Genomic DNA, 16,827 nt, shown 5'->3' with positions numbered 1-16,827 from the left:
GCCGTTGGCACCATGTCCAGTCCAAACCCCGACTGACCAGCACTGGGTTCCAGCCAGCCCAAAGCTGCTGTGACACAGGGCGAAGCTGTTTGCACAGCTGTGCGTGGCACGGCGGAGCGTGCCAGCTCTGGGAAGGTGATGTTTGGAAAAGCACCAGCTAATTTGGGACTGGATCGGTGCGTGTCGAGGCTCAAGGGAAGGCACGACCCAGCCGCAGCCCGGAGGGCAGCAGACCGGGGTGGAGGACGCTGGTAGCCTACCCTGCCTCTGGTTTACCTTGTAAATGGCGTTGAGGCTCTAATTAGTGGTGGAAACCACGTCGGGAGTGTGGAAAACATAATTAGAGGCCCAGCCACCAAGCTGGCCGGGGGGCACGGCAGTGCCAGGGAGGGAGGTGCAGAGCTCGGGGGCAGGATTGGCCCCGTGCCGGCAGCTGCGGAGGGGACACGGTGCCCGTGTGCGGTGGCCGGAGCTGTCGCAGGGCTGCAGCCCCCCGCGGAGCCGGTCCGGACCCGTCCGTGTGCCCTCGGCGCGGGTGGGGCCGAGTCCCGCTCTCGTGGGTCGGACCCTTCGCCGCCCCCCCAGCCCCCCGCGTCCCCTCTGCCACCCCCCCACCCCGAGGATGTCACCGCCGGTGACACCGGGCTGCTGCTCGCCGGGAGCCAGCGCGGCGGACGCGGCTGAGCCCGCCGGGGGTACCGGGGGTCCGGGGCAGTGTCCCGGCGGCGGAGGCCGAGCGCGGGCGGAGGGCTCCCTCTCGAGGCCCCCGGCCAGCACTTCCCGGCCCGGGGCTCAGCCGGTCCCCACGCGTGACCGTGACCGTGGGCAGGTCCCCACGGGGCTCCCGGACCCGGTGCAGCTGGATGGAGGGGACGCAGCCACCAGCGGGATGGTGGCCAGGAGGAGGCAGGAACAAGGGAGAAGCATCAGCAAGCTACCGGAGCTGCGGGGCAGGAGGCCATGGGGCAGCCACCGGCTCCTTCAGAGCACCCTCATTTTTGGTTCCGTCATTAATTAGCGGCTGGATTTGTCTGCTTCGCTCCTGGAAAATGCCAGAAGTCAAGTGATGGGTCACAACGGTTGAGGGTGGTCCCACGAGCCAGACCTTGTCCCACGTCCTCCGCTATGAAGGTCAAAGGTTGGTCTAGGAGAAGACAAGAGTCACTCCCGATGCAGTGGAGACTCACTGAGTGACAAGCGTGTGACCTCCCATGGAGAGCACTTCCAGGTGGGGTCCTTTCCACCCAAAAGCTAATGAACATCCCTCGTTAGCTGGATTTGGTATGTAACAAATGCTGGGCACCTGGATGAAGGGAGAAGGTGTCTTACCACCTCCTTGTGCATCATGTTGGCACTTGGTGACGTTTCTTGTCCTGTTTCCTGTGAGCAAAACCCAAACTTGATGTAGCCAAGATGTTCTTCCACCCTCACAGCCATGCTCCTGTCCTCTGTCCCCAAGCTCTTCCTGCTGCTACACAGCTTGTCCGTGAGGAAGGGGCAGTGCAGAATGACAGCCCCACAGGAGCAGTTGGGCAGCTGGAGATGGGTGGGCACATCAGGACGTGAAGAATCTGCCCTGATGGTGGGTGCTCTCTTCCCTGCAGGCTGGGAGAGCTGTTCAGCATTAGGATGTCACCTTTACATGTGGTGGGACAGGGCAGGTTCAGGTGGTGGCAGAGGAGCACGGTCACCACTCACTTACCACTGGGTGGTGGGGCTGAGTGGCAGAAGATGCAGATGCAGGTGTGGAGGTGACAGCACAGCAGGGCCGTGTGGGGCTGGGACAAGGGGCTGGGTGGGAGGTGACCTGTCCAGGGAGCAGAGTCACTGTGCCTGAGACATCAAGGGAGCAAGAAGGCAGTGGCTGACCCCTAGAAGTGACAGAGCAGATCTTCAGCAGGAGCAGGGTGAGACGGGGCCTGGGGACACTGCAGGGAGAGAGCAGTGGCCCTGAGGCACTTGGTGCCAGTTGCGGCAGGACACTTGATGCCACCATCCCTGGACATTTGGTGTCACCATCCCTGGACACTTGGCCACCCCTCAGGGCACTCGTTGCCATCCCCTGGGGCTCTTGGTGTCACCCCCCGGGCCACCCGGACACCCCAGCGGGGCACTCGCGCACAGCCGGCCACCCGCCCCCGGCGCACTCGGTCGCGCCGCCTCGCCCCTTCTCCCTAATGGAGCGGGACGGAGGCGGCGCCGCCGCAGGTCCGGCGGCCAATGGAGCGGGGGGGGCGTGTCCAGGAGGCGTGAGGAGCCAATGGGACTCTGGAGGCGTGTCCGATGCTGGTGCGCGGAGCCAATAGAGCGCGGGGGGACGTGTCCGAGGCGAGGGCGCGGAGCCAATGGGGCGCTTGGGGGCGTGGCCGGGGGATGCTGCCGGCGGGCGTGCGGGCGCGGGTGGCGGCGGTACATGGCGGCGCGGCGCTGCCCGAGCGCCTGCGGGTGTACGACAGCTGGGCCGCCCGCTACGAGCAGGTACCGGGGCCGGGGGAATGGAGGGGAGCGAGACCGTCCGGCTCCGCTCCGCGGCTCCGCTCACGGCCGTGTCCCCGCAGGATGTGGCCGCGCTGGAGTACCGGGCACCGCACCTGGCCGCCGCTGCGCTCGCCTCCGCCTTCCCCGCGCCGCCCGCCGAGGCGCGACTGCTCGATGTGGCTTGTGGCACCGGGCTCGTAGCGCGGGAGGTACCGGGCGGGACAGGGCGAGGGACGGGCCGGGGCGGGGCGGGGAGTTAACGGTGCCGTGTGTCCCCGCAGCTCCACCGCCGCGGCTTCCGCTGCCTGCACGGCGTGGACGGCAGCGCGGGGATGCTGGAGCGGGCGCGGAGCACCGGCCTCTACCGGCAGCTGTGGCGGTGCGTCCTGGGCCAGGAGCCCCTGCCCGTGCCCGCAGGTAACGGGCCGGCACCGGAGGGGCGGGGGGACGGTGCCCCGGAGCGCCCTGCCGGTGATGCCCTGCGTGTCCCCGCAGAGCACTACGACGCCGTGACGGTGGTGGGGGCCCTGGGCGAGGGGCAGGTGCCGAGCGCGGCCGTGTCGGAGCTGCTGCGCGTCGCCAAGCCGGGTGAGGGGCGTCCCCTGCTGTCCCCTCCCTGCCGGGACCCCCGCGGTGGCCGGACGGGGACACCGAGTCCCAGTGGACGTGGGTCCTCGGCTGGGCGCTGGCACAGGCAGGACGTGGCCGTGGCCCTGCTGCCAGGTACGGGCAGGGACGTGCAATGGCACCGCTGGCCCCGGCCCTGCTCGCTGGCACTGTCCAGGCAGGGGGACGTGGCAGGAGGTGGCGGTGGCACTCGTGATGCATGACAGCATCTGCTTAGGTGTGATGCCCGTCCCGTCCCGTCCCCTGCCCGCTGTCCTGCCACCCAGCGACACCCAGCAGGGTCTCACTGCCTCCCCTCGCCCCCCACTTTCCGATGGGACACAGGGTGCCACCCTCGGGGGGGATACCCGGCGTGGATGTCACCCATCCCCTCTCCTGGCAGGAGGCTTCCTCTGCCTGACGACGAGGAGCAACCCCTCGAACCTGCGGTACAAGGCGGAGCTGGAGGCAGCGCTGGAGGGGCTGGAGAGGCAGGGAGCCTGGCAGAAGGTGCTGGCCCAGGAGGTGGAGCGCTGGGAGAGGGCCACCGCTGAGGAGGAGAGCACCCAGGGCACCGGTTACATCTCCGGAGTGGTCTATGTCTATCAGAAATGCCCCGTCCCCCTCGTCGAGGAGGGCTGACGGCTGATGTGACTGGGGGACGGGGCTCCACTTGGTCCCTTGTAAAACCCAGCCCAGCGACCCCCTCCAGAACAGGGTGACCACGAGGGTGACAATGTCTTTGAGGAGCATCCCTATTGCCTTCCCTGGCTCCCTCCCCCTGAGGTCTGGGCGCTGGGAGCCTTGCCTGCTCCTCAGTGTGGGGAGGGTCTCCTGGTTCCACTGGAGTCTCCTGGGAACCACCCGTAACTCTGACATTTGGGTACTATTCCCGACACTTCTGTCTTCGCCATGACGTTTCACAGACCCACCTGGCTCTTGAGAGCCATCTCCTGTCCAGTATGTCTTCTCCCCACCTCTCAGCCCTCATGGTTCAAATCTGGATCCTTCTTCATCTTCCCTCCCCCCGGACCTGTGTGATCTTTACCTGGGCACTGTTGGAGGTGGGTCCCCATCCCTGTGCCCTATAGTCCCTATCCTCATTGTCCCCAGGAGCTGACGCACGTGGCCATGGTAAAAATCTAGATTCATCTTCATCCTTCCCACTCAACCCCCATGATCTTTACCTGGAGACCACTGGAGGTTGGTCCCCATCACCACTTCCTCTGGTCCCCCTCCTTATCCTTCCCAGGAACCCTCCCAAGTGGTCAAAATCTAGCTCCATTTTCATCTTCCCCACCCCAGACCCTCATGATCTTTACCAAGGGACTGTTGGAGGTGGGTCCCCATTGTCACATCCTGCAGTCCCCGATCGTCGTCCTCCCCAGGAGTTAACCCTGTGCACCCTGAGGTGCAGGAGACCTCCACATCCAAACCAGGAGCAGCTTCACCAACACAACGCCCAGCCGGAGAAGCTTTCCAAGCAGCACATGGGCCTTTCATCCCGCAACAGCTGCTTAAGTCTCATTTTCCTACAACTTTGTGGTTAATGGTCTGGGTGGGAAATGAGACTTGAAGGGACTTTAGGAGCCAGTGGCTGCTCCCCACCCAGGAGCCACCCGGCATCTCCTGCCCAGCCTGTTCCCCAAGCCCCTTCCCATGCTGCTTCCACCCTTCCTCCTCCACTGCTCCCTTGGGAAGATTTTTACCCAAATCTCTTGCTGGGATATTTCCGTTTTTGCCTTTTCTCTTCCCCCAGACCTGTTCCTGCTCATCTGGTTCTCATGGCCCTGGGGAACAGGTTCCGTCCCTCCCCTGGGGAGGGGGGGGTGGGGGCTCTGTCTCCCTCGCTTTGCCATCCCCCACCCAGGGCATCTCGCATCTCCCACACTTGCCCTCCCTGTGCCTCTTGTCACCCCTCCATGTTGTCCTCCCAGGTCTTGGGGTCCCTGTGCCCACTGTGGGCAGCTGCCCGGCTCCCCCCTCCCCCTGTTTGTCCTCTGGGCAGTTGGGGGTCATGGCTGTCCCCATCCCTGCACTTGGCTGGTCAATAAACCCGGTGCCACTGCTGCCTGCCGTGCGTGATTCCTGGAGCAGTGAGGCTGCAGACTTGCTGGGGTGGGCAGGGGAAGGCATCCAGGAGCCAGGGAGGGTAGATTTGGCTTTTCTCTGGGGTCCCCTCCCAGTCCCTGGGAGCTCAAAAGACTGAGGTGTGGGAGCCTGGGGTCCCCCTGTGCCCTTCTTGGCTCTCAGCACCGTCTCCCTGCCTCGGTTTCCCTGCTAGGGGATACACAGGGAGCACCCTGGCTGGCTGCTGCCACATCCTCCTTGGGACATGGGGACGTGCCAGGTGCTGGGGCAGCAACCGCCGAGGTGGCAGCAGGTCACAACACCTGTAGGACATGTTGCCATCCTCCCACCACCACCCTGCTTCAAAATGAGCCCAGGCAGCCTCGGTGTCACCAAGATGTTTATCTTATCCCCTTCATGCCAGGGAAGGGCACACATGGGACAACCAGGCTGGGGGTGCAGCCAGCGTGGGGATGGGCAGGAGGAGGCAGTGCATGGGCAGGGTGGTGGCGCATGGTGGCATGACGGGGACAGTGGTGCTCTCCCTTGGGCTGGTGCCCGGGAACGAGGGCTCACACATAGTCTTTCATGGGGTAGCCCATCGTGCCGCAGGTTTTCACCGCTCTGTAATTCTTGGGGTAGGGGTCCTGCTGGGATGGGGGTCCCGAGCAGCACAGGATGCCCCCACCAAAGAGCTGGAGGGCACTGGAGGCCCAGCCGATGTAGAGGGCAGCCCCCAGCTCCCTCTTGAGAGCCTCGGGCACCATGGGGTTGTAGAAGTTGCTGACGATGCTGTTAGCAGACCAGGAGACAGGGATGAGCAGCATGATGCTGGCCAGGATGAAGATGGCACCTGCCATGATGGAGATCCTGGTCTTGGTGTTCTTGTCATCCACCCAGCGGGTGCAGTCCGCACCCGAGATGGCGGTGAGGCAGGCAAAGAAGGCCACGAAGATGGAGGTGACCACCAAGCCGCGAGCTGCTTGCATGTCGGAGGTGAGCTCCAGCAGAGAGTCGTAGACCTTGCACTGCATCTGCCCCGTGCTTTCATACACACAGTTCATCCACAGCCCTTCCCAGAAGACCTGGGCCACCACGATGTTGGAACCGATGAAGGCCGTCACCTTCCACATGGGCAGTGCGCAGGTGAGGATGGAGCCCAGCCAGCCCAGCACAGCCAGCATCAGCCCACCCAGCTGCATCGTCATCGTTGCCATCAACAGCACCTGTGGGGACAGGGCACAGTGGTCACAGCCATGGCCCCGAGTCAGGGGGCTTTCAGAAGGGCATGGGCTTCATACTGGGTGTGTCCTGGTCCCCATCTGGGTGGGAATGGCTGCAAACCAGCATGGGGACACATGTGACATGGGCATTGCTGCAGACCAGCATGGGGATGTGTGTGGCATGGGGCATTGCTGCAGGACAGCATGAGGACATCTGTGGCATGGGGACATGTGTGGCATAGGACATTGCTGCAGGTCAATATAGGGACACATGTGGCTTTGGGCATTGCTGCAGACCAGCATGGGGACGTCTGTGGCATGGGGCATTGCTGTAGGTCAGCAGGGGACATGCGTGGCATAGAACATTGCTGCAGGTCAATATGGGGACACACGTGGCACCGAGCACCCAGGTCCCAAGGTGCAGGACCCCCTGTGTGTCACGTTCCCCTCACAATGTCTCCATGTGCCCCTACAACATCCCTACAGCACATGTCAGTCCTCTGCCATCATCCCATCCCAGCTGGGCCCAGTCCATGGCAGGTGTCAGGGAGGGGATGGCTTTCGGGGAGCAGGATGAGGGGTTTGCTGTGCCCATCCCAGCACACTCCAAAGCACAGACCCCCCACACACACATCCTGCCATGGCAGCCACTCCGTGCCCTGCTCCGTGGCTGCTGCACCAGCCTCCCTGCCCTCCTCGGCCATGAGCATCGCTCCGGGGGCACAGACGGGCCAAGCAGCCCCCGGCCCTCGCTGTGGCACCAGCTGCTCACCACTCAAGGGCAGGTTTCTGCTCTGCTCCCAGCAGCTGTGTGCCAGCACCCTTTGGACCCAGGATTTCCTCTCTGGGCACTGGAAATGAGTCAGAGCTTGGGTCTGTCTCCGATCCGGGTCGTGGTGCTCAGCACCCTCAGTGATACCCACACTCCAATCGCACTGGGAACAGCACCAAGACAGCAAACCCCTGGCGAGGGGCTACGGAGCCTGAGCTCACCCCCAAATAAGAGAGGTGGCCAGTCTGGGGGGACGCGCCGGACACGCCGATGGCTCCCCTGCGGTCACCCGTGGCCACCGTGGCCCCTGGCTCAGCCCAAATGGCGGCTCAGCCCCACGTGGCACAGAGCCCCCGCACTGCCTTGGGACGGGGTGCGCCCGTGGGTGCTCGCACCCGCACTGGGCGGCCGAGACCAGCTGAGTTTTTATGAGCCTCGAGCAGCAGCGCGGTATCGGCCGTGCCCTGCACGCCCTGCGGGAGGGTTTGCCATGGTTTCTCCGGTCCCGGTTTCGGTTTCTCCCAGCCTCTCCTCCCCCACGGCATCCCTGCTCCTTCCCCAGCACCCTTCACCCCTTGGCATCCCCACGGGACTTCATCTCCCTTGGGGCATGAAAGACCCTTTGGGCCAAAAATAAAGTCCCTCTCTCCCAGAGAAATGGAGACCAGCCTCCCAGGAGGTCGGGGAGCCGGGACAAGGGGAAGCCATCCTGGACACCTTTTGTGGCCGATAGGACCTGGACCACAAAAGACACCCAAAACAGGGCGCATGACCACCCGCAGCAGGGATGAGCGGTTGCTCTGCAAATCCCAGCAGGGATGATTGCTGGAGCATCATGCTCACATTTCCACCCGGCCACCGGCACCACGGGGCCACAGGAACATTTTCCACCATTTCCACTCTCAGCGAAGGGATGGGGGAGCAGGGGGCTCTCAAGCCCTCAGACCCAGACAAGACATCCGCAGCCTCGCACTCGCCGGGCAGCCAGCATCACCCGTCACCCCTGCACACCCCGAGGCGCAAGGCAAGAACATTCCCAAGCTGATGTAGTGCTGGCTGCGCCACGGCACAGCTTGCCATGCCGGAAGCGAGATAGGCAAAACACCCGGCGTTGCCCACGCCGGCCTCGGGGTGCTCCCAGCCAGGGCTGTCGGGTGGCCCCAGGGCCAGCGCGCCCCGACCCGCCCTCACCGGCGCCCGTCACCTTCCTGCTCAGGTGGGAAGATCCACACCAGGACAGGTGTGGGGCAGCCCCGACACCATGTCTGGCATCGTGTCATGGAGGCACCCATTGTCACCCTGCTGGGGAGCGGGTGCCTGGAGTGACCAGGGGAGGGGAGCGATGGGTGATGCTGGAGCAGGGGTCAGGAGGCGGCTGGGATCACGGATGCTCTAAGAGCAGATCTGGGGAGGGGTCAGCAGCACAGGGCACCAGGTGGTCCCACCACTGAGACGGGTGTTGAGAGTAAAGAAAACGAAGCACAGCGGGGTCTGAGCAGCTGCCATTTAATGTGGGAAGGCTGCAACGCGGGGGCGGACAGCGGCACGGCACGGCACGGCGGGGAGCACTGGGAGCCACCCCCTCCTGCCCCCAGCCTGGGCACCCTGCTCAGGGGATGCCGAGGGGAGCCATGGGGTTGGGCACACCCCAGGGGTCCTGGGAGTCACCCCCCTCCACATGGGCACACAGCCCCGCTCCACTCCCGCCTCCCCGACCGGTTCTCCCAGCCTGGCCGCTGCCGCCTTCCCACTCCCACGATAATGACGCCCCCGCCCCAGGGAGCTGACACGAGAAATCTCATCTGTACAGCCGCTGTGAGCCCCAAAAGTAGGTCAAAGTCAAAATTTAGGGTACCGGCACGTGAGAGCCCCCACCGCCCCTCGAGACCCTGCTGGGGTTTGCAGAGCCACTGCGTCCCCATGGCCTTGTGGGACAGGTTTGGGTCCACACCGCCACCACCACCTGACCCGAGGGTCCCATCCTGGGGGGTGTTACCCGACGAGAGCCCTGTGCCACCCGCGGAACGGGCCCCCGGGAGCTGCATCACCGGGTGGCACACCCCGATACCGGGAGACAGGAGATGCTCGAGGGGGGGGGATCGGGTGGTGTCTCAGAGAAGACGCCGCGGCTCGGTGCTCCGGGAGGTAGCGGGACCCCCGCCGGGGGGGCAGCCAGGACACAGTCTCCCTGTTCCACATCTCAACCGAGATTAAAGAACCGGTTTCGATCCCCCGGTGAACAAAGGCAGCTCTGTCTGCCCTCCCTCGCACCGCCCCGGCACCTGGCCCTCCCTGCCCCGGCTCCCGGCCAGCCCTCAGCCCGGCCGGGGGGGTCTGTGGGCCAGGGGCACCCCGGGAGGTCCCGGCTCCCCGGAGCCGCTGGGGGGGTCCAGGTAGGCTCAGCGGCTCCTAGACGTAGTTGCTGGCTGGGAGTGAGCGAGCAGCTGTGAACTTGGCAGAGTAGGGCTTCTCGCCCCGGGGGGGGCAGGTGCAGCAGAGGATCCCCCCCCCCAGCAGCAGGAGCGCGGAGGCCGCCCAGCCCACATAGAGGGACGAGCCCAAGTCCCGCTTCTGGGAGTCGGTGACCAGCGGGTTGTAGAAGTCCCGGATGATGGTGTTGGCCGACCAAGAGATGGGGATGAGGATGAGGACGCCGGCGATGATGAAGATGACGCCAGAGAGGATCATGACCTTGGCTTTGGCGGTGTCGTCCTCCACGCAGTTGGTGCACTTGCCGCCGGCAACGGCGAGCAGGGTGCCCAGGATGGCCAGGATGATGGCCACCACCACCATGGCACGGGCGGCTTGCAGGTCCTGCGGCAGGGCCAGCATGGAGTCGTAGACCTTGCATTGCATCTGCCCCGTGCTCTGCACCACGCAGTTCATCCACAGCCCTTCCCAGATGATCTGGGCCACCACGATGTTGTTGCCCACGAAGGCCGTCTCCCGCCACATGGGCAAGGCGCAGCAGAGGATGGAGGCCAACCAGCCGATGACGGAGAGGGCAATGCCCAACACCTGCAGCCCCATGGAGGCCATCACTCGCTGCTGGCACCCCTGCCCGCTTCCCGCAGCGCAGTGCTGGCTGCCGGGACCATGGCAGGCGTTATATGCCTTCGCCGAGGGAGGAGCACCGCCGCAGCCGCCGTCCTGCCGCCGGTACCGGACAAAGGGGTAAAACCAGTTTCCCAGGATTCCTCCGCTTGCATTTCTCCCCGCAGCAATGACACTTAATATCCCGGCTGCTCCCACGGAGGAGGACGCAGAAGACCTAATCGGGCCACCCAGGCACAGGAGTGCGTCCCATTACTGCCCGTGGGCAGGCTGGAGATGCCAAGGGGCGCTGCCAGGGCTCAGCCTGGGATGCTGAAGGGGAAGAGCCAGTGTCCGGGCATCAGGATGTTTCTGCCATTGCTTCCAGCACCTCCTGCTCCGTCACCCAGATGGGGTCCCTCCATGCTTTTGTGCCTCAGTCTCATCCCGGCTCATGAGGCGGCTGCTCCAGCAGCAGTCCAGCCCCCTGGCCCCCACAGCCTCATGCCAGGGGAGCAGCACGTCGCCCCTGCCCCACTGCTGGGCTCCGTGCCCGGCAGGACACAAGTGGCTGTTGTTTGTTCCTTGGCGTCCGTACCAGCACTTCCCAGCCCTCCATCAGGCCTCGGGCGGGAGGTGTTGCCGCCCAGACCCACAAACTAGTCAGAGCGGCTGCCGGCTCCCTGCGGAGGAGAGACGGCGCTGCCTGGAGCGAGGGGAGGGCAGACCCCAAAACCCATCCCACTGTTCACACCGCAGCCCTTGGTCCCAGGCCTGCCGGCGTCCACTGCCTGCACTGCCCGTGCTGCCAGCCAGGTTTGGGGGGTCGAGGCTGCGGGGGGCAGAGGTGGCCTCGAGGTGTCCCAGTGCCACCACTGCCCCAGTGGGGACTGGGGTGCAGGCGCAGTGGGGCTGGCAGGGCCGCATGTTGCTGGCAGCATTTTGGCACAACCGGCCGTACCTGCTGCTCAGGCTGCGCTGATACCAGTGCCGATGCCAATGCCGACGCCAATACTGATGCTGATGTTTTGGGCACTGCCCGACCTCTCCTTTAATCCACAAGGCCCCCACACACACGTCCCCTCCCCACTGCCCCCAAAGCCCCTCCAGCACCTGCACAGGCGCAGCATGAGGCCAGACAGCCCGCAAGGACGGACAGACGGACATTGCACTGTTTCACCCCCCTCCCAGCTTGATGCTGGGCCTCTGGAAAAGATAAGAGGGCCTGAGATTATTTTCATTTTCCTGAGTGCCAGGGTTACCAATACGATCCAATCCCTGGTGCCAATTGTTCATTGTGATGGGCTCTAGAGCTGTCGCTGCCCATGAACAGCTGTCCCCAGGTATCATGCCCTAACGCGGTGTGATGACGTGGATGGTCCATGCACCGCAGTGCCATGAGGATGCCAACAGCCTTGGGCTGGGGATGCCAGTGCCCAGCGCAGCAGGAGTGGGCAGGGCAGAGCCCAGGCGCTCGAGGACACTGGGGTCTCACTGCAGACCCTGACCCACAGGGACAAGCCGGGGTCCTGCCTGCCTGACCTGTGCCGGAGGAGCCACCCGGGTGCCCAGCTGCACTGGGATGCTCCATCCATCCCTCAGTCCTGCTGGAGCACCTGCATTGCTGGCATACCAGCGTGCCCACCCCGGGGCCGGAGCCTTGTGGTCTAGTGCTCCCCTTTAATCTGTGGGGTTCCAGAGCATTCCTGCCTGGGCCAGCCTCTGCCTGAGGCTCCCCATGGCTTTCAGCGCCCAGCCGGCTGCTGTAACCACCAAATTGTTTGGGACTGGAGAGAGGCACGCGCCCACATGTGTGTGCGCCTCGCAGGGGCCGTGTCCCTGCGGGCACACGCCTCCGGGCTGGGGACAAATGGCAAGGTGGGGACAGGGACTCCTCCGTGCAGAGCATCAAACACCTGAGCCGCTCAGGCTGCCCCTTGGAGCCAGAGCAGGCGCCAACACAGCCCCTGGACAGCCAATTACTGTAATTAAAGCCAGAACATGACATACACTCCAACTGGCAGCTGCCACCCAGAAATGGCCCCCGTGTCCTTGCCCGCGTCCCCCAGTGATGCACTCGCCCAGCCAGCGCAGCCAGCCCCGCATCCCCGGCCAGCAGGACAGACGGACGCAGGCTTGGCAGGGAGCAGAGGAGCAAGAGCCAACCCTTGGGGCAGCACCCCGTCCCCAGCGCCCACTGAGCCAGAGGATGCCAGTGCAGCACGGGTAGGACCGCGGCATCCCAAGCACCTCAGCACGCGCCGTCGGGGTAGACACTGCATGGACACCAGCCCCCAGCCCCATCCCAGTTGCCCATGCTGGGGTGCATCCAGCAGGGCTTCAGCCCCGGCTCCATCCCAGTGCCACCTGAAAGGAGACATCGTGCAGGCACATGTCCTGGTGGGACCACAGCCCACCAGCTAAGCAGGGAGCTCTTCCACCCCAAAACGGGATGCTTGCCCCATCCCGAGCCTTCGCCACTCAGCACCTGCCCCAGCACCCAGTTGGGTGTGGATGCCCTGCCCCGAATTCAGCAGGATTTGCAGGACAGGGGGGCCCAAGCTCCCGTCCCTGCTCCACTGCACGCTAACGGGGTCGGTGACGGCAGAGCTCTTGTCCCGGCACATCAGTCACCAGCCTTTCGGGGCCTGGGAAACACCCTCCACCAACGGTCCCTTCTTCAATGGGATGGGGACATGCTGTGGTCCCACGGCTGGGCAGCGTGGCCATCCCCGGGCAGGGAGGCAGCATTAAACCTGGTGTCACTGCGACGCTGGGTACCACTGGGTGCATGGTAGAGGCTGTGCTACCCTGACCTTCCTCAGGGCAGAGGACGTCCCACAGTGAAAGGGCTCTGAGCACGAATCCTCTGCCAAAGGGCTTGGAGACATCACCACCTGGGACGCAGGTGACATTGCCACCTCACATACACCGCTGGCACCAGCTCAGCCCCGCACCACTAAGCTGAGAGCCTCTCACCCCCCAGCACCTGCACACGAACCCACCGTCCCGGCTACCTCGAGGTCTCAAAAAAACGGGAAAGACTTGCCAGCGAGCGGTGATCCACTAGGATCTCCAGCTTCACATCCACAGAGCGAGGCACGGCCACTGGCCCTCCTGCTCAGCCGGCACTGAGCTGGGCAGCCTCTCCCTGCCGGCGCCTGGGGATTAGTTACCAGCAGGCCAGAGACTGAATGTTCCCAAAAAGTCCTTGCCCAACATAAAACCCCCCTGACCGGCTCAAATATGCAGAGTCAGGTTGTTTCCTGCTACGGGAAAGCAAAGCCTTATCGGCTCGGCCGGAGAGGAGCCGGGAGCCGTGGGGTCCCCGGAGGGACGCGGCTGCGAGAACTGGGAGCAACTGCCTGAAGTCACTCCAAAAATAAAAGCCCTTCCCGATTTGCTGAGTAAAAAGCTGCTCGGAAGGGGGAAAATACACCCAAGTGCTGCCGAGGGAACTGTCAAAGGGGAGGGGGAGCCGATGGCCATGGTTCGGGGTTGGGAATGCAGGCGGTGCAACAGGGGTCTCTCTGTGGACGATGCTGGGAGGAAGCGGGATGCTGCAGCAAAGCCCTGGGGAAGCTGATCCCAGCTCTCAGCATGGGGATGCCCCGGGCAGGCTGAGATTTCGGGCAGCCTGGCATCCCCCGGGCAAGCTGCCAGCCCCCTGCCAGGTCCCACTGGACTGTGCCCCCCGTCGACCCCCAGCTCCCCATGTGCCGTCCGGGCGCCGGCGCTGTTGGCATCTCCATCCCCACCCCGCCAGCAGACAGAGCCACCATTGATGCTCGAAGCCGCCTTACCTGCTCGCCGCTGTCGCCGAAGGGGCTTCAACAATGGGCTGCCTGTGTGCCCTGGCCGGGGCAGAGCCAGCAGCCCCGCGCCTGAAATATAAGCAGTCGAGGCAGCGTTTACCGCCCCGGCCCAGCTCCCCCGGGGGGGGAACGCACCGTCACTCCCGAGACCGCAGGGGAGGGGGAACACCCCAAACTCTGCGCCGGCTGCCAGGTGCACGTGAGTGGGACGCGGCCCCGCGGCACCCGGGGCGGTTTCTGCCGTCACCTCCTGCTCACCCCCCGGGGTGCTGGGGGGGCAGGGGGGGATGGGAGGGATGCCCGCGGTGGGTGTCGGATCCTTCCCACGGCACGGGCCACCAAACTGTGATGCTCCCACAACCTTTGGATCTGACCTATGTCCGGGGTCACCATGTCACGGGTGGCTCCATGAGGCCACTCCACCTTGTCCCCATCCTGGAAGACCTGCTGAGGGGGTCCCTGTCCCTTCCCAGCTGCGGGGGCAGAGCAGAGAGGCTTCACCTGGGTGGGGGACACAGCAGTAGGAGGGATGGGGATGCTGCCAAGACCCCTGCAGGGATGCTGGCCCCGCTCGGCTGTTTTCGGTAAACACGGACAAGCCAGTTTGCTCACCACAAGAATGCATCCCGAAACGCGCGGCGGTGGCCAGCACCCCGAAACCCTGGTGATTTGCCCCTTCCTCCGCCGTGAGTCAGGCAGCGGCAGCTGCCCCCGGGCCGGCGCTGCACCGCGCGCAGCCTGTACTTTGGACAATTTGGGATGATGAAGTGGGGACGCGGCACGTGGGGCTCTGATTGCAGGGTCAGGGGCTGTGGTGCTTCGTCTGCGCCGTCTTACCCCATCCCTGCCCTGGTAGCCCCTGCCCCAGGGGTATCCCCACTGCCCCATACTCCTGCCTCGGGTACCCTCCCCTTCCTCTGCCCCACATCCCTACCTGGGGTATCCCCATTGCCCCACACACCAGTATTGGGTACACCTCTGCCCCACGCCCCTATCTGGGGTATCCCCCTGCCCCCTAGTCCTACCTGGAGTGTCTCCCTGCCCCATACACTTACATAGGGTGTCCCCCCTGCCCCACACACCTGCATGGGGTATTCCCCTTGCCAAACACACCTACCTAAGGTGTCCCCACACCCTTACCTGGAGTATCCCCCCTGCCCCATGCCCCTGTATGAAGCATCCCCATTGCCCCACACACCTGCCTGTGGTATCGCCCCTGCCCCACAGTGCTGCCTAGGGTCCCCCTCGCCCCACAGCCGTGTGTGCCTGCGCAGCTGTGGGTGCACACAGTGGTGAACTGCAGCCATGGGTGGGCCGTGGGGTACGCACGTGTGTGCACCCGCACTGCCGTCGTGCGCCTGTTCGCCTCTTGTCTGCGTGCACGGGTCTGTCTGTCTGTGGGTCTGTCTGCATGTTTGTGCATGTGTCTGTGTGTGTGTGTCTGCCTGTCTGTGTGTATCTGTGGGTCTGTGTGTCTCCGTGTGTGTGTCTCCGTGTGTGTGTGTGTCTGTCTGTCTGTCTGTCTGTGTGTGTGTGTGTGTGTGTGTGTGTGTGTGTCTATGTGTCTGCACGTCTGTGTGTGTGTGTATCTGTGTCTGTGTGTTTGTGTGTCTGTATGTATCGGGGGGGGGTCTGTGTGTGTGTCTGTGTGTCTGCACGTCTGTATGTGTCTGTGTGTGTGTCTATATGTATCTGTGTGTCTGTGTGTCTGCGCAGCTGCGTGTCGGTGTGTCTCAGCCGGCAGAGGGGGTGTGAGTTGCACTGTGAGTGTGTGTGTCTGCGTGTCCATGTGTGTCTGTCCATCTCTCCATCTGTGTGTCTCTGTGCGTGTGTCTGTGTGTGTCTGTGTGTCTGTGTGTCTCTGTGTGTGTCTGTGTCTGTGTGTCTGTGTGTGTCTGTGTGTGTCTGTGTGTGTCTGTGTGTCTGTGTGTGTCTGTGTGTCTGTGTGTCTCTGTGTGTCTGTGTGTGTCTGTGTGTGTCTGTGTGTCTCTGTGTGTGTCTGTGTGTCGGTGCAGCTGCGTGTCCGTGTGTCTCAGCCGACAGAGGGGGTGTGAGTTGCGCTGTGTGTGCGTGTGTCTGCGTGTCCATGTGTGTCTGTTTGTCTGTCTGTCCGTGCGCGCGCGCACCCGCCCGCGGGCCGCCGGCCCAGCCCTGCCCGAGGTTGGCAGTGCCAGTGCCCCGTGCCCGCAGCCCCGGGGGGCCCTGGGCCAGCGCGGACGCCGCTCCGTTTGGGGATGGGGGTGGGAGTGCGGTGCCAGCAGCACCCCAGCAGGTCGGACCCTGTCACCCCCCGGCACCTGCGGCAGCACCGGCAGCACAGGCACCCCGAGGCGGCCCCGAGGGCCGGGACCCCCAGCGACAAGGGCACGAGGCCCTGGGGTGCTGCTGGCACGGGCTCCCCCTGGCAGCATAGATGGCATCACCCTTGGGTATCACCACAGCCAACAATCCTGGCGGGCTGTGGGGGGCTCGGGGTGCCCTTGGTGGGGTGATCGGGGTACAGTGGGGTGGGAGAAGCCCACCTGGCCAGATAAAGGGGATTTCGAGGTGCCACGGGGTGGCAGAAGCCCACCTGGCCAAGACACAGGGAATTTTGGGGTGGCATGGGGTGGCAGAAGCCAACTCAGCCAAAATACAGGAGTTTTAGGGGTACCATGGGGTGGCAGGAGCCCAGCTGGCCAGATAAAGGGTGTTTTGGGGTGCCACGGGGTGGTAGAAGCCCACTCGGCCAAGACACGGGAGGTTTTGGGGTGCCATGGGGTGGCAGAAGCCCACTCAGCCAAGATACAGGGGGTTTTGGGGTGGCACGGGGTGGCAGAAGCCCACCTAG

At 64.3% G+C, this 16,827-nt stretch overlaps 3 protein-coding genes across 3 annotated transcripts; 1 reads left to right on the top strand and 2 right to left on the bottom strand.

The window, feature by feature from the left end:
• Window positions 1–2,373: 2,373 nt before the first annotated feature.
• METTL27 (methyltransferase like 27) lies at window positions 2,374–3,726 on the top strand. The gene is made up of 5 exons (XM_086624885.1): window positions 2,374–2,478; window positions 2,559–2,687; window positions 2,760–2,895; window positions 2,974–3,066; window positions 3,488–3,726. Exons 1-5 carry the CDS (start codon window positions 2,374–2,376, stop codon window positions 3,724–3,726), a joined length of 702 nt encoding a protein of 233 aa, XP_086481011.1.
• Window positions 3,727–5,726: 2,000 nt separating this feature from the next.
• Window positions 5,727–6,374, bottom strand: LOC104383039 (claudin-4-like). Its single transcript, XM_009991102.2, has one exon. The coding sequence runs from the start codon at window positions 6,369–6,371 to the stop codon at window positions 5,727–5,729; it is 645 nt and encodes a 214-aa protein (XP_009989404.1). The 5' UTR covers window positions 6,372–6,374.
• A 3,184-nt stretch (window positions 6,375–9,558) lies between these two features.
• On the bottom strand, window positions 9,559–14,116 carry LOC104373544 (claudin-4-like). Its single transcript, XM_086624637.1, has 2 exons — window positions 13,997–14,116; window positions 9,559–10,206 (listed from the first exon to the last, which is right to left on the bottom strand). Exon 2 carries the CDS (start codon window positions 10,186–10,188, stop codon window positions 9,559–9,561), a length of 630 nt encoding a protein of 209 aa, XP_086480763.1. The 5' UTR covers window positions 10,189–10,206; window positions 13,997–14,116.
• Window positions 14,117–16,827: the final 2,711 nt, after the last annotated feature.

This window comes from Tauraco erythrolophus, chromosome 21 (genome assembly GCF_009769465.1).
Source record: "Tauraco erythrolophus isolate bTauEry1 chromosome 21, bTauEry1.pri, whole genome shotgun sequence".
NCBI classification, from domain to species: Eukaryota; Metazoa; Chordata; class Aves; order Musophagiformes; family Musophagidae; genus Tauraco; species Tauraco erythrolophus.
This window is presented reverse-complemented; position numbering and strand designations above follow the sequence as displayed.